The sequence below is a fragment of the Molothrus ater genome, chromosome 2, assembly GCF_012460135.2.
Source record: "Molothrus ater isolate BHLD 08-10-18 breed brown headed cowbird chromosome 2, BPBGC_Mater_1.1, whole genome shotgun sequence".
Lineage (NCBI taxonomy): Eukaryota > Metazoa > Chordata > Aves > Passeriformes > Icteridae > Molothrus > Molothrus ater.
This window is the reverse complement of record NC_050479.2, coordinates 33,908,024-33,931,651: the sequence shown is the minus strand read 5'-3', so window position 1 is coordinate 33,931,651 and position 23,628 is coordinate 33,908,024. Positions and strand designations below refer to the sequence as shown.

Sequence of the window (23,628 nt, the reverse complement as noted above, 5' to 3'; positions counted from 1 at the left end):
GTATTTTTAAAAAAAAACCAACTAACCCAAGCAGGCTAAAAGTAGCTCATGGATAACACATGCTTGCCAGAGGTCTTGAGAAGCCTGTACACATCCCAGATAATTCAGAATTTTTTAAAGTGAGCATGCACATAAAAGTGGCAGTCTCTTATTACACATGGCACATGCAAAGCAATATAGTTTAACCATGTTGCCCATTCACTCACAGAACAAAATAAAGCACTTTCAAGCTGCAAAAAGAGTCCATTTGCTGCCAAGAGTTTAGTCTTACAGGGTGCCTCTCAGGATCAAGACCTACAATTTATGTGGCAGTTAAATGCCACTAAAAAGAGTTTCACGTACCCAAGTAATGAATGCAGACCATTTACTTTTGGAAAATAAGCTGCATTTCACATGATAATATAGCTGTCACAATCAGCAATGAGGGATTAAAAATTACTCCTGCTGTGAGACTTGAAACCCTATTTGCAAAGAGAAGTAAAATATTGCCATGTTATATGGAAAGGGTTTAAAAAAAACACAACACTAACTTAACTTCTTTGCACTTTCAAGGAGGAGCCAGGATTGAAAAAAGATATACATAAATTTGAGTGTCATAAAGATCTCTTAGGCTCTTTTGTGACCCCACAAGCATAAGGGAAAAGACATGGTCAGTCATACAGGCCAGTCCAGCTAATGCATTTTCCCTGCAAAAATTATTCCCACTACTCTGCTATCATTTTCTGCCTCAGTTTTCATGGAGACAGGAAACTGCCAAGTACAGGCTTCATGCTGAGCCAGACATCCAAATGTCTCCTACCCTGCAGCTCCCACACAGCCTACTGCAGAAGGCTGTGAGTCCCTCCTGTCTACATTTAAATCCACTGAGGGGCAACACCACAAATGGTATGTGGCCAACATCATCATAAAAGTCTCCAAACCAGCTAAGACTTTGAAATACTGGTGTGCCTCTAACCTCAACACAGCTTATTTATTCACAGTAAATGCTAAAGCTAATTGGATAACAGAACTTTGAAGTCACCATTTCAGTAGTACTGCTCACCTTCTGGATTACACAGTGATAGACTGTAATCCAGAAGGTGAGCAGTAAGAGAGACACGGCCCTGCTTTTGACATTACCTACAGAAGCACCACAGTCTGAAGAAGCATCACTACAGGCTTCCCTTGTTCTCACCTTCTTCTCCAAGGAGGAGACAGGAGTAAGCTGAAACCAGGTCCAACCCACTAACATCAATCAATCAATCAATCCCTTCTGGATTGATACACACTCTGGAAATGGGCTTTGACACTTGCAGTGTAACACGACACCTCTTGGCCTGGCAGTAACACCAGAGACCTCGCTCCACTGAGGCCATTCCCAAACCCACCCGGATTCTAAAGCACCTGGAAGGCAATTCAAGCAGTCCTCAGATGCAGCCACTCATCAATTTTTACAGGCAACCTCAGAGGACACCAGCATAATTAGCTAAGTCCTGCACTGGACATATACTCACAACTTGCTTATTGGAGCACCAAACCTAAGCATTTGATTGGAGAGAACCCAGGTACTCAGGTTGGGCTGCTGATGGTACAGGAAGGGGAAGAAAGCATATATACTCACATGCAATATATTGAAAAACCAAGACTTACTGGCATGAAAAAAAAATTTAATGTATGAAGACCATGAACAAAAATATTCCAAACAACTATTTATAGCTTTGACCTTCTAGATTTTCTGCATCACTAACTCAAGAAGCAGCCTGCTGCCTGGCAAGCAGAGGTGAATGAAAGGAGAGCAATGCCAACTTGTTACAGAGAGGTCTTGCTAAAGAGATGCTGTCAGCCTGAAAATTTAAATTTCTATCTAATAGATATTAGATGTATAGTGGGGTCCCTTTTCAGTATTTGCTTTGCTCCCCTGTCATCGCTTGATGCATAAATAATCAATTTCAATGCTCTGCTGACAAAAGCATTTCGTATACTACACTTCCCAGCATATGCTTTTCAAGGGGCTGGAGGGAGCGCTTGCTTTTAGCAGAACAAAAGCAAAACATAAGCAATAGCTAAAAGTCTTATGTTCAGTACTCTGTCACCTTCCCTTCCACTCCCTCTCCAGGAGAACTTAATTCATTTCAGGGATCTTTTAAATATGGTACTCAAGACACTCCTTCCAAAGTGGATATGTTCTAAAGTTTGGGATTTCTTTCCTTTTTTTTTCCCTTCTTTTTTCCCCCCCAGGAGGAGAATCTTAAGTCAAATATGACAAAGCGATTCCAGTATTACTAGAAGGATTATATTATGAAATAGACTTGGAAATTTCAAGTGTATATTCCAGGTTTTATTCTTTAAAGTTTCAAATTTCAAGCATTAAAGGAATCAAGATTTTGCCTCGGAACTGGTAAAAGGCAGCAAAGCTGATCTGAAAAGGATGAACTGAAAATACTGCTAGTTTTAACTCCTAGAGGTTATGTAAACAGAAAACTTGTATGCTACATAGCTGGACCACATCTTCATAATTATTGTTTTAATGTACATATGCACGTAGAGAAAAAATGGAGCAAACTTAAAGAAGGCTGTAATAGGGCAATCCCTGTGATGAACAGATATAAGAATAAAACTGCATGGCTGGGCAGAAAGAAGGGACTGGTAAGGGACTAGCACCTATTGTATCTGAAACAGCATATATGTGGACAGCCTGGCAATATATGTGCTTCAGCTCCCATTTGCACAGCTTGACTGGTAACAAAGCTACTGCCTAGGCACACATGAGCAACACTTACAAGACCTCAGAAGCCACAAGCTGCTTTAAGATTTAAATTCTTACAGAACCATAATCCTCATAATATGTTAAAGGCAAAAAGCTTAGTGGGTTTTTCTTAACCTTGGTGGCTGCAAATAAAACACTATGTAGCTAGCTAGTTCAAGCCAATTTATTTTTTAAACATTTTTGCATTTTCTTTTAGAATTGAGTTTTCTTGAATTGACTTGCAATAAGAATTAAGCTTCCAAAGAAATAACACATCCTGTATCATTTACCTTGTTCTTACCACACCAAACCCGCCTAGTTAGCAGCACATAGAAAAGAAGCACAAAGCATATTTGCTGAATAGCTTAAGCTATAGGAGCATAATCTACATATTTCACACAACCTTGCACAGCAGTAACCACTCAGGTAAAAAGCTGCTGGTACAGTAAATAACCTTAAATTCTATAGAAATAAAGTGGGGTTTGTCAGTCTTTTTTCAGCACTCATACTAAAATTCTGAAGGACTCATTCAGAGGCAATATGATAACAAGTAAGGGGAATTAGCTACAAGAAATATTTCTCAAATTTGTAGTTGGCATCTGACTTCAGCCCTTAAGAAAGCAAGCATAAAATCTGGAGAAGGCAGCCAACAAATCTTCCACTAGGAGGGTCTACCAGTGGAATGGTCGACAGGATGACTTTGGGCACTGGATTGTGCAAAAAAGTCAATTTAATAAATAGGTCAGTACAGGTCCAGTGACAGTGGTAAGTGTTGAGGTTCTAACAGGTGGAGATGGCAGAGTACACAAAAAAGCTACATTGACAGTAAAAAGCCAAGAGTAACAAAGTAGCAAACACTGCATATACATATCCTACCCACTTAAGCCTCCCACTGTTTCATCCTGAAGCAGACATCATCCTTCCCAAACACATACCTATTAGCCACTTTTATACTCATAAGACCATATCAGCTTTTCCCAATTTCAAAATGATATTAAAATTCCAGGGAAAGAACAAACTACATATTACCATCTGCAAATGCCATAAGTCATTTTGGACCATCAAACATCAGAGTTCCTGTAATACTCACACAGTGAGGAAAATGAGGGTTCACAAAGAATTTGACAGGTGACAAAAGGACTCACCAGCAACAGATTCATAGCTCACTTCTTCAAGGCTTAGAAACATGAAAACTGCATGAAAGAAAGCTACCAGTGACCAACCCAGTTCTTACCTCAGCAGGCTTCTTTTGTTCATTTGCTGGTGTTTTTGACTTGCTCCTGTATTTTGAACAAGAAGAAAAGGAAGTGGAAGGACCTGTTAAAAAAAAAGAAGAAATAAAAAAGGATCATTATAGCTCGGCTTAATTCATTTATTTTCCAGTGAAACACAAGGCACTCCAATCTCTTGAATTATAATTTTTGACAAGATGTGGGCAAAAAAAACCTGTTAGGCAGTCTGTAGGCTTAATTTCAGCTCTTCCTGTTCCACTCGTTCTTTATAAAACCACAGCACACCAAGTTTATGGGTACACTCTGCTCTGCCCAACACAAGCATGAGTAAACAGAAACAAGCAGACAGACTGCTTTCTTTCATTTAGTTCCCTTCAAACAAAGTGGAAGGAAGAGTAAAACAGAGCTTGAAAATGCTCAAAAAAAAAACCCTAAAGAAAAAAGCAATGATACTAAAATGTGCCAACATGAGATGCAAAAAACCCATAGTGTGATATCTGAGATGTTTCTGACAAAATGTTATTTTAGCAGAGGATACATCAATGACTTGCAGTGAATATGACAATGAATCATTATTATGTACAGAGCTACTAGATAGGCACAGGTTTGTAAGAAACAAACAAGACCCTGTCACACAGGCTTGTTCTGTTTTGGGTTTCTTGCAGATAAAATGGGAAGATATTCAGGTAGATGTCTGCCAAGGAACACTTAAAGTGTAACTTTACTAAATTGTTGAACAGAGAGAAGTGGAGTAGATCAAGAACCAGTATGAGATAACACAGCAATCGATACACTGATTATAATTCTAACACATTAATGTTCAAGAAGCTTGCCACCCCCAACTATTTTAACGTTGAAGCTCTGCATACCATGAGACAATGGGATTATTTTTAGAAAAATAATCACAGAATAGAACCCTGGGCAGCAAAATTTCTCTTGATTTACAGATTTCTTCTTGCCAACTATAAATGAGAAAGGTATACAAGTTTCTCTTGAAATTCTAAGTATACTCAAAACTCCCCTCATAAGATCCTTTGCCTTATTCTCCTCCTATAACATGATTCAGAACACCAAAGACCACAAATGCAAAAAGAAACCAATCAAGAAACATTTTTTTTGAAATTTTAAGAGGTTAAACACTTCGCCCTCAAACCATAGAGGGAAACCACAAGGGGGTGATAGACCAAAAAAAAAAAACTAGCAGGTATTACTTACTCTCATTGTCTGAACTGTCACTGGTGCTTAGATGCCTGTGGCGTTTCATCCTGACGCATCCTAAAGAGAAAAAAAACCAAGTTGATGGCAACAGTTCTACCAGAAAATCACTTGGCTGCTGGCTGATGCCAAGTTCTTCTAACTAAAGGCAAAGCTCCTCTGAAGAGGTCTTGGGCACAGAAACAATCCCAGTCCAGTCATTATGTTTTATTTCTGCAAGCAACTAATAGATCACAGTACTATTTGTGAAACTGAGCACCCTCAAAACCAGCATGCCTCTGCTGGGCAGAGCCTGCTTTTAATTTTGCAGAAAGAAGTGCAACCCGCCAGCTGATTCCCGGCAGGGCATGAGCGTGCACTGCTCCACTCAATGTCCCATCTGTTCAGCTGGAGCAAGAGTTGCCATGGCGGCAGTAGCTAGCTGAGAGACGGGTGGAGGCCAGGAAATAAGGTGGATGCACAGCAAGGCAAGGATTTAGAAATATAACACACCCTAAAAAAACCTAAACAAACAAACAAAACACAAAGAAACCTTAAGGCATCGATGCAAAGCAAAAGGCTGATTTTAAATAGCAGCAATCATAGAAAGCAGTGACTGATGCCATTTAAGTCACTTGATCACCCTTTATTTCACAAGCAACATGGTTTTCAGAAGTTTGAGAAGTGATCAAGAGTATCACTGAGAAATACTTCAGTGGCACTGCACCAGCTGCATTAAAAAAAGGGTTTGAACTTTTTGAAATTCAATTTTGAACATGTAATGCTACAGAGAGGGGAAGAAGAACTTTCTGCACTTCTACTTAATAAAAGAAAAATCAAAACAGTTATCAGCTACATACTCTAAACAAGTGCCAAGAAAAATCCATATATATTCTTATTAGTCCTGCCACTCTATAACATTCAATGTTACGTTTGTTAACTAAGGTTCAATAACAGTTTACAATTAATAGCAGTAAATAAAAATCACCCCTATGTTTGTAATGGATCGAATGAGAAAATCAATAAAGAAAAGAAGTAAAAAGTAATTCTGCAGGAATACTCTATTTTTTTGTTGTTTCTTTTTTAAGCAGAAGATATGCTCAAGTAGGTTACAGATAGCTGAACCTGAAATGTCTGCAGTACTCTAAGTGCCAGCTTGGCTACACCTGAAGTGTAAACAGCTTCATTGCTTAAACATAACCACATGCCATTAAAAAAAGCAACACAGCTGAATAATCCATTTGATAAGCACTCCACATTAGTTACTGTACAATGGGTCTTGAGATTATCCAAATACCACGGGATAAACAAGATCTCCAGATAAGAGAAGCCTGCCCAAAGGCTTTGAAGAGATTGAAATTGAATTGTTTGCAGCACAAGTGTTCAATTTAGTGGAAAATTTCAGCAGTCTTTGTATTTAAGAGAGTGAGTTTACTGAATCTAAATGCAGTGATCACTCCAAGTTTAAAATCAATCCTTTCAACCTCTTATACAAAAAGACATTGTCTGCACTCCTGAAAGCTGACAAAGGAAGCAATGCTTCCAGTTATCAAGAAAGCAGATACAGAATTTCTGAGTTGGGTATTTAACCTGGGGGGAAGACAGAAAGACACAAGATAAAGGTCATTTGCATCATCACTTAAGCAAGGTACAAAATTCCATTACATAACAAATAATTTCACATTAATTCACCTTCTCACAGCTCAAGCAACATAGGGGAGACAAGGCAGCCATGCTACATGCGCAGACCAGTGTCCAAGAAAAGAGCAACAGCAAATATTAAATAGTCAAAACACCACAGCGCTTTGCTTCCAGCAAGCAATGGAAGGTAGCTGGTACAGATGAAGAAACTTCCATGAAGCTCTTGGACAAAAGCTGTTTGACATGTAGCAGGCACTTGGGTCAGAAGGACTTGTCTTTGTACATGTTCTGGGGACACCAGACTTGAAGTTTGCTGCAGGGTACTGAAGGCAGGTCTACAAGACTACTTTCATACTGCCAACTTGTGAAATTAAAAGGCATGGATTTTAATCACAAGCAAATAAAACTTACTCCCCTTTTGAGAGTTTGCACTCCAGGCCAAACCCAGCCCCTTCCAGCATGCAAGTCTCCCTAAAAAAACATAGGTTCTGCCCATGACAACTTATCTGCTGACAGGTTTTATTTCCTGCCTTAAAGACCATCAGGTACGTTAGAAGACCTGGGAAACAACAAAAAGAAGCATCTAAGTGAGCTGAGCAATATTCCCCACTTCCACTTCTTAGCAAGTAGCAAGCACTTCCATTTCTTAGCAAGAAATGGAAGTGCTTGCTACTTGCTTTGGTTTTATGTCCAGGTGAATTTTTCAGCAATTGTTAAAAGGTGCTGCAAGCCTATGGCAGGTGATTCCCATCTCTTAGAGCCTATATAAACATGCAGCAATAAAACTTTTTCACTCTGTACTAAGGACAACTATCTGCAAAGTGTAACATGAGCATTCAATTAAAGTAGGGTCAAACATGAGGCTGAGAGAGACAACTACAGGATAGAACACCCAGGAAACCTGGACTTCTGCCTGGGCAGCTAGGAAAGAAGAGCAGAGATGCCTAAGCTTCAAAAACAGCTTACATAGAAATGGCAAGTGTAACAAAACCTTTAGAACAAAAAGCTCACCTCTGCCAAAAACTCCATGAGAGTAAAAAAACAAACAAACACACACTAAATAAAAGTAACAAGCTGTTATTTGAGAACTGGGTTTGTAGCAGCTCAGGGAAGAGATTTACACCTCCATGATAGCAGACAGAAACAGAAAAAGTAGTCACTGAGGGCAAAAAGCCCTGAATAGTAATAGTACTGGATTCCTGCCTGACTTTTTCAGCAATATTAACCACATCAACAGTGTATAAAAATCCACAGTTCCAACAAATTACAGGTGTGGCGTGTTTGGTAAGTCAGGTTATTTAAGTGTCTAACGGGCTACAAGTTCACCCTAATGTCCCCACACAATGCGGGAGGACCCAGAGCCTGAGCACCATTCAGCAGAGAACACCTCTACAGGGGACTTCACTTTCTTTTTAACAGAGAACTGCTTTGCTGTTCCCTTGTGTAAACTGGGACTGCCACACAACTTCCAGCTCACTTCCACTTCAAGGCATGAGGACTCATCAGAAAGGCTCCCTGATAATGATGCTTCCATTCCCTAGACACTAGAGAGGGTTCCCAAAACATCCATTCAGTGGGAAAGCTCCTGCCTCACCTCACCTGCCTTTGAAGAATGGAGAAGAATCAGAAGCAGCTCAATTCAGAAATTCAGGGGACACCTCTTCCTCCCCCCACCATGAAAATTGATGCCAACCTTTCCCAGCTTCAGTCCAAACGCCCCAAAGCAGACTGGCATCCTTCAGTTTGTCCAGGCATTTTGCAAATGGACATGATGAACTTCTCGATTCAACCGACTTAAGTTTTAACATTGACACTTTCTAGCAGTTTCAATGTACAAGCTAAGGGAGAGTAAAGCAACTCAAGACTGAAACGTTGTTGCAGAATAGAAGAGACGGGGCTCTGTCCCCCTCCCCCCCCAAAATGCCTGGAGAAAATCCTCGTTTCTCAGTCACTAACTAGATCATGATTCTCACTACCTTATAAAGTAGGTAGGGTGCTTTGGCTATGGACTTCAGGAGCGCACAGGCATTATGGGCAAGCACAGACTACCTCAAAAACGATCATTAAAAATACAAACACCATATATTAAGTGCTTTTGCCCCCTTTTTTTAAAATTTTTTAATCCACAGAGGGACTAACATCTTATTAATCACTTGTATGACAACATATACAAATTCTAAAGATGCCCACCTTCAGGGATCTTCTAAATGAAAACTGAAAAACAGAAGCAGCAGTAAGAAATCGTCATGTCACAAGGAAAAAGATGTTCAACTCTGCAGGCAATTACTGCAATGAAACACTTGCTGGCATCATTTTTAATATGAATTAGTAGAGTTATTCCTAAACTTGAACCATATTCTACACCTGTTGCACTTCTAACTTGCCAAGCCATGGCTGCACATTTATGCCCAATCTGTTTGAAACAGCTTAATACATGAACTGCAACTTTAAAAAAGAGAAATCAGCATCACTGCCTGCTGTCACCTTAACAACTGAAAACAGGTCAAGATGCCCTAAACCTTTCTGTGTGTTTAAGCAGAAAACAATCCCAGGAAAACCTCAGCCACAGACAGCAACACTACACTGCCAGCTTTTCCTGGCTTCCACAAGGCTGCTGTACATATTGGGAATTTTGCCCTGGAGACAGAATCGATGCTTGTATCCAACACATCACTGCACTTTCAAGGAAAGCCAGGAAAAAGCCACCCTGCACACGCCTGGCTGAAATCAAAACATGAATCCCAAGCTAAGAGGAATCAACACCTCAGCCAGCACATGCAAGAATCTTAAGATAGTAACACTGATATTTCCAAAAATCTAAGGGATATGTTTTGTAATTAATGATTTCTAAGTTATGTTTGCTCCTTTTTGCTTATTCACAAGTACTTGCACTGCTAAAGTGAAGAAGAAGCAGCCACTTGCCTCTACCACAATTCTCTTCTACCCCTGAGGAAAATCAATGTAGCACTGACTTAAGGCACTTCCCACTTTTCAAAAGCTAGTTACCATGGATTACTCAAAAAAAAAAAAAAAATCACTCCAGTAGCACATGTAAGTAGCAGATAGGTAACAAAATTTCAGAGCCTTATCCAAAACAAAAACCCATCTCAAATACCAGCAGAAACAAGACAAACAAATATTTTTTCATTTTCAATTTGCATCAGAGTAAACAAATAAATTTACCAAATAAACTACTACATTTAGCTACTTTTTCTAATGCATTCCTCTGCATAGTTCATCAGTAACAGCAGACACGGGGATGAGATATCACAGTCTGAATTTGTACAGCATATTAGGCAAGACATCAGTGACAAGCACACAAAATGAATCCTTACAGCCAGCCAAGATTTCTGAACAAAACAGTATCTCCAAGGAATAGCCGTGCTTCCTGGCTTCAGTTTGTTGCAGACAAAGGTTAAACACATCCATACACTACTCAGTACCTGTTAGGACCTATAAAGATGGAAAAGACAGAACCAGAAAATTCAAGAAACTGTTAAGCAAATATATCCTAGACCTGTGAGATTTTACTTCTTCACATCTTAAAATAGCCTGACAAAAATGGAATTGGCCACAACACTATGGAAATTTTCAAGTGGGACAAAAAGTAACCTACTTTATTTTATTAAAAAGAAAAACAGCATCTATGTATGAAAACCAAATGACAGGCTACAATGCAAATTTCAGATTAAAATTCTGTACTTACATTTTTACAATATGGCTTGTCTACAAAAAAAAAAAAAAAAAAGGCAGAGGCAGTAGGTAGCAATTTCCAAGTCTCCAAAATGTGGTTTATGTAACTGTTAAATTTAGATTAGGAAGCAAATTATCTTGAAAGGTCTCCAGGAAATGTAGTACAGTAAAACCATTTAAATAGGTCAGATTTCATAGTCAACTGCCAGGGAAATTACGAAATATGAATAGAGTTAATGCAACCTTTCAAATAACTAGAGGAAGAGAGATCACCCGTGTTTGGGTTTTTTATTATTATTTTTAAATATCCTATCCAATCTCACAAAAAGGCTATATAAACTGGAAAAAATACTCACTTAGAACCTGGTCTAGCAATATTTGCTACACTGAAAAGGTTTGAAAGGTTAAACAATTCACAAAAGAGGATGATCAGCAAACAAAGTAACAACCTTAACAAGTCTGTGATTGCTTTTTTATTTCACTCTAAGCAGAAAAGTCTTAAAAATTTGTAGTATACTCCTACTGTACTCAAGAAGTCCATAATAAAGTGACCACATCAATCCTAGTCTCCCCTAACTCCCAAAATAAAATAAGGAATTATTTTGTGAAGATTGTTCTGGGCCCACCACAAAATAAAATTTGTCTTGCTACTATTCCATACTAAGTCTTGATTAACATAATAATCTGTAATTCAACAAAGGAGGAATGCACCAGTTTTTAGAAGCAGCAGTACCAGCAACAGCCAATTCCTTTGTCATTAGGCAGTAAGTAATTGTAGCAAGCAAGGAAGTGCACATTACAGGAATCTGGCTAATAACGTGGGTCTATATGAAATGCAGTAGCAACAAGGCAGTCTCAAACTCTGTCTTCCTTGGATGTTGCATCTTTATATAAAGCAATTCAGCAGCTGCCTCAAAGGTACTGAAGGTTTAAAAAGGAGAAGAAAAGAAGTCCAAAATATCGTATTCCAACATGACTTATCCCTTGAAATTGTTAAATTCTGAACTGGACTGAAGTAATCTGATAGATCATAAAACTAGGATGAAGAAACCCCAAATATAATCACACATTCCTTGTGGATTATAGGCCAAAAGGGAACCCTGACATCCTTTCATGTGCCCTTCTACCGTGATGATCCATCATTCAGCCTAGTGCAAAGTACTTAACGACCATCACTTTGCCTTCCAAGTATAAAAAGAGGGTAAGTGATGCTACTTCAGATTAATAATGTGCTTTGATGACACGATAACATACAGCCCCAAGTACCTTTCCTACCTTGAAAACAGAAGTACAGGTTTTAATTTCTGGTACCACATCCATGCATTGACCCACTGCAAGGGCAGGGGAGCAGATTTACACCAGAGGCCTTCTAAATTGCCTCACACCAAGCAGCTTGTTAAAAGCCAGAAATCCTCAGAAGAACAAATCACCAGCAACACGTGCAGTGCCACCATTACCTCAGCAGAAACTCTCCAAGAGGCTATAAAGATATTACACTGCACTGTCTTCCCAGTGATTTCCTGACACCCAGCACTGACTGAGCAGACTTATTTTCATCTTTGAGACAAGCTACACGTGTTGGCCTGTACACAGAACAGCCAGGTGGGCCAGGCTGACATGGAAATATTTCTGTCCATTAATCACGCAGTTCTAGCATTAGCATCCTGAAGACAATACTGATCTGGACAGTTCATTAAAACAAAAATAAACCACATCAGACTGTCGTTAATTCAATCAAATACAGTACTCTGTATGTGGTTCTGAGCAACTCTCTGCTTCAGACCTCATTATCAGTTTCCTACTCCTGAACACCACACTGGTTTTACACCAGCTGTTTATTAACAGGACTATCATTTTCCTAAAACAGCATCAGAGATTTGGACACACAAAATTATTTCCTTCAAAACACCATACTGCATTTGAATGCAAGTCTGCTTTTAATATAAAAGAAAAAAACCCCAAATCCCTTCCTTCCCTAGAACCACAACCAGTCTGGTGCTGCCTGGCATTGTCACGCTTACACGCCTGAAGTGTGTCTGTGTGGCTGCAGCCCCATGAACACTCCTCACATCCACCTCCCAGCTCCTCTCACCCTCCTCCTGGCATCACTACCAGGCAGAGAAAAGGCAAAAAGGAGGATACATCCCTCAGAAAAGGGAGTCACGGCCCTCAGCAGGGTACTGTGCCTGCCCACCCCAGCCAGGTCCATCTCGGTGCTGTAGGTCCCTCCCTGGGGGAGCAAGGAGGTCTCCAGCACGATGAAATGAGCAACAAGTTCCCACCGGGAAAGTCACAATGGGAAGTGATGGTGCTTGTTTGATACTGAACAAACAAGCACCACCACCTGCTGAGGTGACCAGCAGGACACTGTCAACAGAAGGATGCCACTACAGCTCTCACTTCCTCTGCTCAGCATCACATAAACTGTCTCTTGTCAGGCTGTTGGAAACAACACAGCAGTGAACTGATCCCTGAAGGAAATGCCCAGGAGGCAAGGCCAGCTCACATATGGCCCTAAAACTGCACCTGCACCAAGTGCCATGGAAAAGCACCTACCCCAGTTCCTCATCCACTTGGAAGAGCCCTCAGCTGGGTTCACAGTTATTGAACATGTTCTGTCTGTTTTGCAGGGCTTCCTCAGAAGAAAACTCATACCTGACTAAACACTAAGACATTCAAGAACCAAGGGACAAAAGAAGAAAAGTCCACTTACTAAACAAAGCTAAGGACAACATTGGCTTTGAAGACTGATGTGGGTGCACTGCTACTAAAAATGGACCAGGAGAGTCATCACACCCTATGCTAAGCCAGGCAAACAAGGGGCTGGCTGCCCCTTTGGGTTCCACACCCAAAGACAGCCACGTGCCCTGTGTCTGTCTGCAAGGACACTGCAGCCACAGGCATGCCAAGCACTGGTGAGAAACAGGAGCAGCACACGCTTCACCAATATGACTGAGCAGAAAAACCTCCAAGCGCTTAGCTGGGCTTTCTATTTTAAGAACTGGTATGATTCACATTACCTTGGCTCTAAGTGTTTTTCAGTCTTCACCATATCTACCCTCATGATAAGCTCAGATTAAGCAAGCGCTAAAAGCCCTGACATTTCAGAGCAGCAGCGCAGAGCAGCCATACATCACGCTGGAGCCTCCAGCATCAGCAAGCAGCTGCATCCAGGTCTCCCAAGTGCATATTCTGTGACCTTGTCACTCACTGCCCTTCCTGTGCTGATGCACATGTGGAAAAAAACAGAAGAAAAATCCCTGTGATACACTAAGTATTGTTCTGCTGTTGCACAATGATGAAGCTGCAGGGACATGGGAGATGGGGACAAAAGAAAGCCCACAGAAGTATCCCTACTTAATTGAAAATTAAGCAATAACCAGTATTAGACTAGTTCAAGTGAAGCTCCAGTTTGCCCCATCTGCCTGATGCTGCCAGCAGTTGCCCACTAGTATCTTTTTCTTTTATTCAGCTGTACTAATGCATGCTTTCATGACAGTACTAGTATTGCAGCTAGGATCACATGCAGGAAAAACACTATCAAAGAAGGAAGGATCTAGAAATGTTTGTGCTATTTGGGATTATGAAAAACAACTTTTCTATTAAGAGCATAGGAAACAGTTCTTATATCCTACAAAACACTTGCTTAAAATAATAATTTAATTTTTTTGTACTTGCTAATAAATATATTAAAGTAGGTTTCACTGTTCTTGCTTTGTTCTTTTCAGATATCAAATAAAAGAATCAAGAACAGCAGCCTGCATTAACTATTTTATCTGTTTCAACTCATTTTTTTCTTACTTATAATGCTTTCAAGAGGCTAACCACTTCACTTCAAAATTTTCCATCACCAACAAAACCTGACAGATTGTAAAAGGCAGAAAACATCAATATGCATCTTTATACCCTACACAAAGAAAGTAAGAACACAAATATTTTCCTGCAGGAAACATTAGGTTGATAATTTCTTTCCTTATCTGACAAGAAATGGCTGTCATTTACAAGTTGAAATAAATCTGGATGCTAAAGCTTTCCTCAAGTAAAAAGAGTGCACTAAGGGGATCATTGGATAGGAACAATTAAAGGGAATGTACTGTCACAGCCAGAACTCTAAACAGTATTTGGAGTATTTCAAATCTCTGGTTGAATACTTACATTCTACATTTTCCTTTTACACAACATGTATATATGCAATTGCATTATTATTTTGGTTCTCCATGTCAAAACATCACAGCATGAGAAATCATTTACTATAAGGATTTTTTAAAATACTTTTAAGTTTAGGTTAGTATTTTTTTAAAATCTTTTGAAGAGATAAAAAAATCTGTCTTAATAAGTAATGATTTAAAATTAATTTTAATGTCTGGTTAATTAAATTAATGTTATTGTACTACAAATCTGTAATATACAACACATCAGAGGACACAGAGGGTCTTTTAGTCAAAGATTTAAAATAGATTTATAAAAATAATACTATTCCAGGTTTCTCTATATCACCAAACTGACATGGAGAAAAAACATCATGAAAGATGTATTGTGGCCAAGTGATGTTTGTCCATTTTTATGTACAAAGTAGAGGCAGAAACAAGTATTTTTCTCTGCCATAACACGAGCTGCAGCAATGACTAAATAAGTAACAGAATTGTTCACTGGGGCCGATGCTACCCTGAAGAGAGGAAAGGACCATTCTATTTGCCCAAGGTTTCAAAAATGCCACATCTTGTTTGGGAAAGCAGTCAAGAGATGCATCCTGAAAACCACGTAAGGTTCAATTTCTCATCAAATGGCCAAATTGAAGCCAAAGTACTTTCATATTTTTAATGAGGGGACACACTGATCAGGACTGACCATTAACAGTCCTCTAAATTCCTCCTTCCTCTTCTATTCTGTGGAAATAAACAAGATTTAAACAACTAAGACTAGATCATCACTATTATACTGCTCCTAGTAGAAAACATGTCCTTGTCAGGCTGTGCTGATGCAGGTGGCTTTTCTGGCACAGGAGAAAAGGTGCCAACCCACAAGGTGGATCACAAAGAACATGGGCACTTGAACAGGTGGACTCAAAGTAGAGGAGAACACTCTCCATCCCCTGAGGATAAGGAACTATCCACAGCTGACCTTCCAAAGCTGCCAAGGTGTGAGGAAATGAGTCTGCCTCCAAAGCAGGTCTCTTGTCTGCACTCCTGTACTGGGAAGAATGGAAATGCTTACAAGCCACGGAAGTAGGAAGGTGTTTCACTAAATGTTTACTCATATGGTAAGAGCTACAAGATGCTGCAGCTGCTGCAATTGAATCCATGCTGTGAAGAACAGTACTAAAATCTCTGCTGAGAAACAGGAAAAGAGGTTCCAACTGAAAGTACAACTATGAAACTGAACAAAACAAACAAAACCACCCTTACAGCAGCATCACTCTCAAGACTCCATGATGCAATGCAAAACCTGCAGCTGATATTTTTTGTACATGTAACTCCACCTGGTCAAGGAGGTTTTCAGAGACCTGTAAAGAAGCTGCCTTCTCTGCAGGCTCTTACCTCACCCAGCTGCAGGACATGGGGCATACTGCAGCTGTACTAGTTACCAGGGGCTCTGCAAAGGAAAGAAGGCACAATCAAGCCTGCACTTGGACTGGGGCAGAATAAAACCACCCCAGACTCTGGCCATCCACCTCCCCACCTCTGCAACACCAAAAGTGACTGGCTGTTCACAGAGAAGCTGTGATATGGCAGCAGATCACAGATCAGGCACATGCAGCTACTCCCTCAGCCATCCTGCCAGTGAGGCAGAGTGCTGTTGGCCTATCCCAACATTAACTATGGTTTCTAGTTAATACATACACAGCCACACCACAGCACCTGTGAGACACTTCTAGGTCTGAAGAAGATTAAAACACACACATTAATTGAATGTCTTTAAAAATCCAGTACTTGGACATTCCCAAATCACCTGTAGCAAACTACTGTAGGAGGAGAACAGCACATAGATGCAAGAGAGGCAGCCTTCTGGGAAGGCCCAGGAGCAGCAGCAACAAGCACCAACACAAACCTGTCTGGTTTCATTTGCTACACCCACTCAGTGACACAGAGAAAGCTTTATGGATGAGCAACATTAGTGGATCACTCATTCAGGCTAAGTGCAAGGCAGTATCTTCTAGCTCCCTCAACACCATTGGAGAAGTATTTGTAAAATGTGAACCCCACCTAGAGCTCTAAGGAAAGTTTGCCATGGCTTTAGGGTAAGAGATGAAACAGACTATCTGTGAAAGAAGGATACAGAAGAGGGGAGATCTATTTTAAGTGGCAAAGAGAAGCAACAGAATGAAGAGACTACTCACAGCTTCTCATGGCCCAGGAGACAAGGAAAACAAAGTTACAGAAGAAACCTCAACGGAAAGTAATTAAATGAAGGAAAAAAAAAATCATTATGTACAAAATGACTTTGAGAAACTCCATGCTATAGCATATTGCAGAGGCTGAAAAACAAACAGATTGAAGGAAATTAAGCAAAATGGAGAATAAGGGCTATTAAACACAATGTCATGTCAATCTGCTGGAAATCCCAAAATCAAAATTCTAGAAGAAACAGAGTCAATAGAACTTTATAAAGCTTTCTTTCCCAAGGTGTCCACTGCTGATCATTATCAGAGAGAGCAACTGGCCTAATTGAGTAAGGTAAATAATCTGAAACTACACATACTCATAACCCATTAAATCCTCTTATGCTATGGATTTCATTGGTTTTTAATTCATCACTTCCTAACCTGACCTCTGTGGACTACAGATCAGAGGGGTGTCTATAAGGCCGTGATAAATATTGAAATGAGTCTGTTTATCAGATAAGATTTTGATTATGATGAGCACAATCAGCAGAGATTCTGACACTTGACATACTGTTGCCCTTAAAATTTGTTGATAGCTGTTCACAGAACGATTCTGGTCAAAATTATTAAGTAAAAGATTAGATCATTCCCAGTGTGCTTGAGTTGTTGATTTTTCGTTTTTCTTTTTTAAGGAGAAATCAAATAAACAGTTGTACAAATACAGCCTACATCCACCTTAGGGCCCTATCCACTTGGGATTTTCTTTTGGGTTCTCTTCTATTCTGCAGAGATTCAATCCCCTTAATAACTAGAGATAGGAGGAGAATAATAACTAGAATTCCAATTCCATGTCTCAAGTTTAAGAATCCACTACACTTTCATTTTCTTACATTTTTCCAAATCTGGATAACTAACAGTGTTCTCATGTGATTCTTACAGGTTTATTATCTCAAACCTTTCCAAGATACACATCTGAAGTTATTCTGCCTCTCTCCTCCCTCATAAGGAAATAACCCAAAACCTCCAGCCAGCACTGTACTGCTGCACACTTGAATTTTGCAAGCTAAACGCCTAAAAACCTACCTAAACTACTTAGAAAAATGTAATCTGCTTAAACTTTTGCCTGCAAAGCCTAAACATGATAGTGATCCATCTCATCTGAGCCATCAATTTCATTGGTGAAATCTATCTGAGGTCATCTTTTCCAACTGCTATGACAAAGCACAATGCATCACAGCCCTGCTAACAGTACAGAATCAGGTGGGAGGAGAGGCTGACGCTGGTATTGTGGAGAAAAGAATTGCTAAGCCCTGACCCCTCGAAGACAAAGCGATGGTGCAAGAGTAGTCAAGGCCAAAGCTCTATTTGCAGAAAATCAATGGGTTATGCACAATAGCAGCTGCACTCAGATGTTCACAGCTCAGCTGGAATCTGTAGAACTGGTCTCTAAATTCAGAGTATTTGACGTTGAAAACTAGGGAAAAAAACCCCAAGAAACAGTCCTGCCCTCCCCCCATTTAAAAAAAAAATTAAACGGTCATAACAGAAGCAAGCTTTGATCTAAAATTCTTGAAATTGAGATGAGTGAATCCCTTCTCTTTGCCAGTCCTTAGGATCTTTGGTAGCCAGCCAAATGGCTCAGCTTAGCTTTACTTTCCACATCAGTCCAAAAGTTGAATAAGTAATAAAACTTGCATGAGGAGAGGGCTTTATAATCACATTAGAGACATGCAAGGGAGGCCGGTTACCTCGGTTCACCGGACAGCTTGAACAAGGCTTCATAATGAGGGACAGGTGTTGGCACCAATTAGGAACACTCAGCTCACTGCTGACATTGGCCCCTCAAAGCACTGACTGCACTTTAATCCTCTAAGCCACATAAAAGAAAAGCAGAGTGGGCAGACAAAAAAAAAATCTAAAAATGCCTCTGCAGAGGATTGGAATATTTTTGCTTACTTAAGGGAATAAAATAGAAGAGTCACAAAGCTGCAGAAAGTTCATAGTGAAGTATCATGAGTATATCAAGAATATAAATCTTCTGCACAAGCAGAGTATTTAATTTTAGGAAGGGTATCACCATGTATAGTATACATTCATCACAAATATCAGAATTTATATCCAGAAAAGAATCACAGAATAACAAGGAGTAGAAGCAGCACATGTAAATACTTAGGTAAGATAAAATTTTTCATCTATGCCTATCAGCATTTCAAACATTATGGGATACATAAGACAGATTTTAACTGAGATTATTAAGGAGTCCCCCAGGCTGAAATGTTACTGTTAACAGCTTCTTTTATGACTTCCTCCCCTTTAAAAGACTTTATATTCCTTTAAAATTCAGAAAGCTTTCATTCAAAAGGTGATATCTGAAAGTTGAAGGTATATAGATTCAATTTACACATTGTAAACACCAACACACACATTTGTTTATTTATTTTTAAGTATCAGTTCCTCCTTCACTTACATGCCAGGTCATGAGGTAGATGTTTTCGCTTCAGCTGATGACATCACAAGCTCCTAAAAAAACGAAAGGAGTGCTTTTAGGTAGTAGGAATGACATCAGGCATTTCATGTTTGAGCTACAATTTAATTTTTGGCAAGTAAGTGAAGGTTGTATTAAATTTTTATTGCAGCTTTCCCAAGCAAAATATATGCCCAGAATATAAAGCCTTAAATTCCACAATTCTCTTTTGATATGAGGGAAACTGAAATATATCAGCTATATGTGCACATACCATGATAGAAATGCAATAAGTACTACAGCTAAAAACAAATTTATAAGAATATTCTCAAAGTTGATTTTCCCATCCTCTTAATATGAATGAACTTTACTAATAACAACAAAATGAAATTTTGATTAGTATTTTCTCTATCCTGTTTTGGCAATAAAACCACTTCAACAAACACATTCAAACAGATGCACACTTATTCAGCGGCTTAAGGTGTTGATTTGCCCTCAAACACGATGCTTTCTTCATTCAAGAGGGTCTTCCACAAACCATGCATTCTTAGAAATTCACATGAGGGCAAACAAAATAAGCATAGAGGGAAAGCTCCATGTGGCTCCTGATTTAATTCCCCACGACATTCCTCCAGACCTCTCCTTGACAATCCCAAATAGCTTAGCTTCCCTGGCAGGGATTCTGCTTACTCGCCCTTTTTAATCTAGTCCTGAGCCTTGAGCAACATTAAATATGGGAATAGAAGGAATTTTTCCCTCTACCAACTGCCCACATTCCCCTCCTGCAGGATCATGCACATGTATGTTTTGTGCTCTATTGTAGTGCACATGGCAAAGGCATTACAGCTGTCACACCCAACAGATGAGTTGCAGCACTCCTCAGAGATGTCAGCAGCCCGACCAAGGGCTGTCCTGGCAGGCAGTCTGCCCCATGCCTCGGAGAAAAAGTTAACAAAAACAGGACAGCTACGAGCTGTGGAAGAAAGTATTACAGAGCAAAAATGCAAGTAAAAACCAAGGAAGCGATAACTGCATAGCCTGCCAGAAGAAAAATAATTAAAAATGGGGATATGACATGGTTTTTCTAAGTGAAAAAAGGCAGTTTCTGGCCGAAGCGTCAGCACCATGCTCTAACATCTGCGGTCCTCCACCCATCTGGAGTACAAGAAAAAGATACAACCACCCATCCACTAAGGAGTGGCACGGATCCCATTACTTATTACAACTATTGTTGCTCAACTTAGGCTGTGGCATCAAAAGAAAACATTTCTTTACAATGTGAGGGGGCAGGGGGGTGGGGAAGAGAAGAGGAACACAATATATTACAGCTCCTGTATGTTGACTATGCAAAAGTTTGAAGTTTTGGCTCTACTAATTCTATTTGATTTAAAGTTTCACTTTTGGGCGTTTTTTTGTGTTTCTGTGTTTGGTGTTTTGCACTATTTTTAGGGGTTTTTTTGCAGGTGGAGGGGGGGTGGGCAGCAGAGGTGCTTGATTTGGGGGTTTGTTTCTTTTTATTAAATCTTCCTAAGTTCCTCTTCCCATCTTCCTGACATTCTCTGGCTATACCCCACATTAAGCAATTAACTTTGAGCAACACAAGAAGATCTGTAGATCAAAGCAATACCAGAGCCAAGGTTGTTGAAACATGAATCACACTATGTGGGTCGGGTTTTTAACTCGAGATAAGGAGACACACTTGGCCACCACCACCACCACACACGTGGCCTGAAGCAATCCAGAGGGTCCATCCAGAGGGACCCAGCTCAGGGGCAGCAGGAACACCTGGCACACAGGGAGTAGGAGTGACCAGAGGGGCTCACTTAAACAGCTGCTCTGCTGGTGCTACCTTGCCTGGTACTCTGCCTCTACCCTCCCGCTAAGAAATGCCAAGAGCCTCACCCACAAAACACACTGGAGGAGGGAGGGCAAGGGAAGAAAATAAGTAAATAATTAGTAAATGGCTGGCTAAGGTTCCAAACATTGTCCAAGAATTTTTCTTTTGACTTATTTCATTATGGGATAATTCTTTAATGTCCCGATTGAACCCATGTAATATAAGTTTTCCATAGAAACACAAGCAAAGCCCTGGTTGTGGCAGCTCAAATGGCATCATTAAAATGCAACACAGCCTACAACTTTTAAGTGTGAACAAAACCACAGCTTTTGCCTCTCAGCTGAACCACAAAACTAATATATTTTTGAACTCTTCATTAAAAACACATTTATTTGCTCAGTCAAATGCCAAGATGAACTCTGGAATACTGGAAGGTTCAACTAAAACTTGTTTTCTTTCTCTAATCCTCACAGTATAGTCATAATCTTCAGTCCCAACTTTACAGCCATGAACAAATATACACAATGGGATGAAAAATACAGTTGCCCCCACAAAATACTATTTCCCCCCTCCTTGTTTTAAAAGCTTTAAAAGCTATCTCAACATATTAATTGAAAAGCTCTAAATTAAGTAACCTCAAATTAATGATCTGGGGTTCTTCCTCAACAGATTATAAAAAATGGAAGAATACCAACCTCCCTGTGAGCAGCAAGTTCAAGAGCAAGGTAAAGAATGCACAGAAGATGCTCACCCTCCCTTCCACACAGACTGCCAACAGACTTAACTCCTACACTCCAGATGCATTTGAAAAAGCAATGGGCCAGCAACAGAAACTGTGGCATGAAGAAACAAAAAAAAAAAAATTATAGGAGCTAAAGGACAGTGTAGACACATAAAACAAACTTAGAAATGCACAGTAGCTTTTCATAAATACTGCCTGGAAACTAAGCGTCACCAGGGAAAAAAGCATCAGCAAGATTTATTTCTTAAAATACAACTTCAACAACAGAAGGCCACTTGGAACACAGATCTATTTTTGTAGTTATCACTACTGCTATACTATCTCTCTCTCTGTAATTTACCACAGTGCTTACCAACAGCCAAGCCACCAAAACAAGAATTGGACTGGTTGAAAATAGAGCTTCGTGCTTTTCTCATCAACCATCCCACACACTGTGCTGCCATTTGCAAAAACAGAGATGGTCACAGAATAAAGATCTGCCAGGGTCCTGAAAAAGGACAGCCAGGTAGGACTGAGAACTCAGACTCTGCATTACAGAGGCTCCTGGGCCTCTCCAGGGGAGCTCCTTCCACGCAGTGTGACCCTTACTGCCAGCAAGTTGTCCCAGCACTTTAAGCACACCTTTCCCCATGCTGCTCAAGCCTTTACCAGGTCTCTCCTAGCACTGGACCCCGATGATCTCACCTCTTTTTTGTTGACACAGTTTGAACACTAACCTAACTCTCTTTTCAGTAGGTCCTTGTCTTTTCTCCAGACTAAATAAAACCCAGTTCTCTCACCTTCCGTTTATAGGACATGTCTTCTACATTTCTGATTCTTCTAGTTGCTGCTGTCCACCACCCTTTCCTGGGCTGGCACACAAAACCAGTATGAAGTTGTGATATCCTCAACAAAGTTCCCCATCTGAATCCTTCCCTACACAAAAAAATGCTATTATCTTTTTACAGAAAAAAAATCCTTTACAGTCACCTGAGTTGCAGATAATAATCCTACATATAAACTCCAGTGCATTTGCTTTTGCAGCAGCACGACTGATGTCTCAAGTCCTGGCTGTGAGCAATTATTGCTGCTGGGGCCCACTGCCCCCAGCCTGCAGGCATGCAGCCAAACCTTTATGTCACAGAGCTGCCCCTCCATGTCCTGCTCAGCCCCATCCAACCCCTCCTTCCAGACTCCATCTCAAATCAAAGTAACTCTGAGTTCAAAGCATCTTCTCAAGTAGACATGCAGCTCCACCCAGCTTGATTCAGGTATTGAATGAACAGAGGCCTCATTCCTTCACCCACATCCTTAATTGCAAATATTAATTCACCTGTCTTGTTTGAAACTAATTAGCAATTATCCTCTCAGTTTCTCTGAGCAGCTACAAACATTCCTGTGAGCATTTCAGCTAATCCATGCTTCCTTAGCTAGCTTCTGATAATATGGATTGCCTGATAACTTGCATCATCTACTGTGCAATTCCTACCTCACAAATTACTTTCAAAACTGAATTAGAAAGCTGGTCTTGAGATGCTTCACATCTCCTCCATAAATAATCCCAGGGATATAACACCGCTTAGGTGGGAAAGGTATTAGAAAAATTTATAATTTCCTGGTTTTTTACAGATTGTTTCAGATATCTAGCACATACAGACAGCTCCCCACAGACTACCAATAAACATCACACAGACCTCTTACAAAAGGCAGGTCAAAAAATTAATACTACCAAGACAGCAAAAGAAATAAAACCAGTAGTCTTTAAGATTATAAACATAGTATTTAAGGTAATGGTACTC

At 40.0% G+C, this 23,628-nt stretch overlaps 1 protein-coding gene across 6 annotated transcripts in view; it reads right to left on the bottom strand.

Moving 5' to 3' along the window:
* The window catches only part of JADE3 (jade family PHD finger 3), a 64,638-nt gene that overhangs the window by 27,642 nt on the left and 13,368 nt on the right, over positions 1-23,628 (bottom strand). The window contains exons 2-6 of one of the 6 annotated variants that reach the window (XM_036382086.2): positions 19,275-19,327; positions 10,128-10,245; positions 8,983-9,006; positions 5,173-7,351; positions 3,960-4,042 (exon numbers count right to left, since the gene is read on the bottom strand). In XM_036382086.2, the coding sequence (XP_036237979.1) occupies positions 3,960-4,042; positions 5,173-5,221 (132 nt within the window). In that variant the 5' untranslated portion in view covers positions 5,222-7,351; positions 8,983-9,006; positions 10,128-10,245; positions 19,275-19,327. Of the gene's footprint in view, positions 1-3,959; positions 4,043-5,172; positions 7,352-8,982; positions 9,007-10,127; positions 10,246-16,022; positions 16,048-19,274; positions 19,328-23,628 lie in introns of those variants that run through there. The other 5 variants (XM_036382097.2, XM_054518630.1, XM_036382105.2 and 2 more) reach the window with 5 other exon arrangements.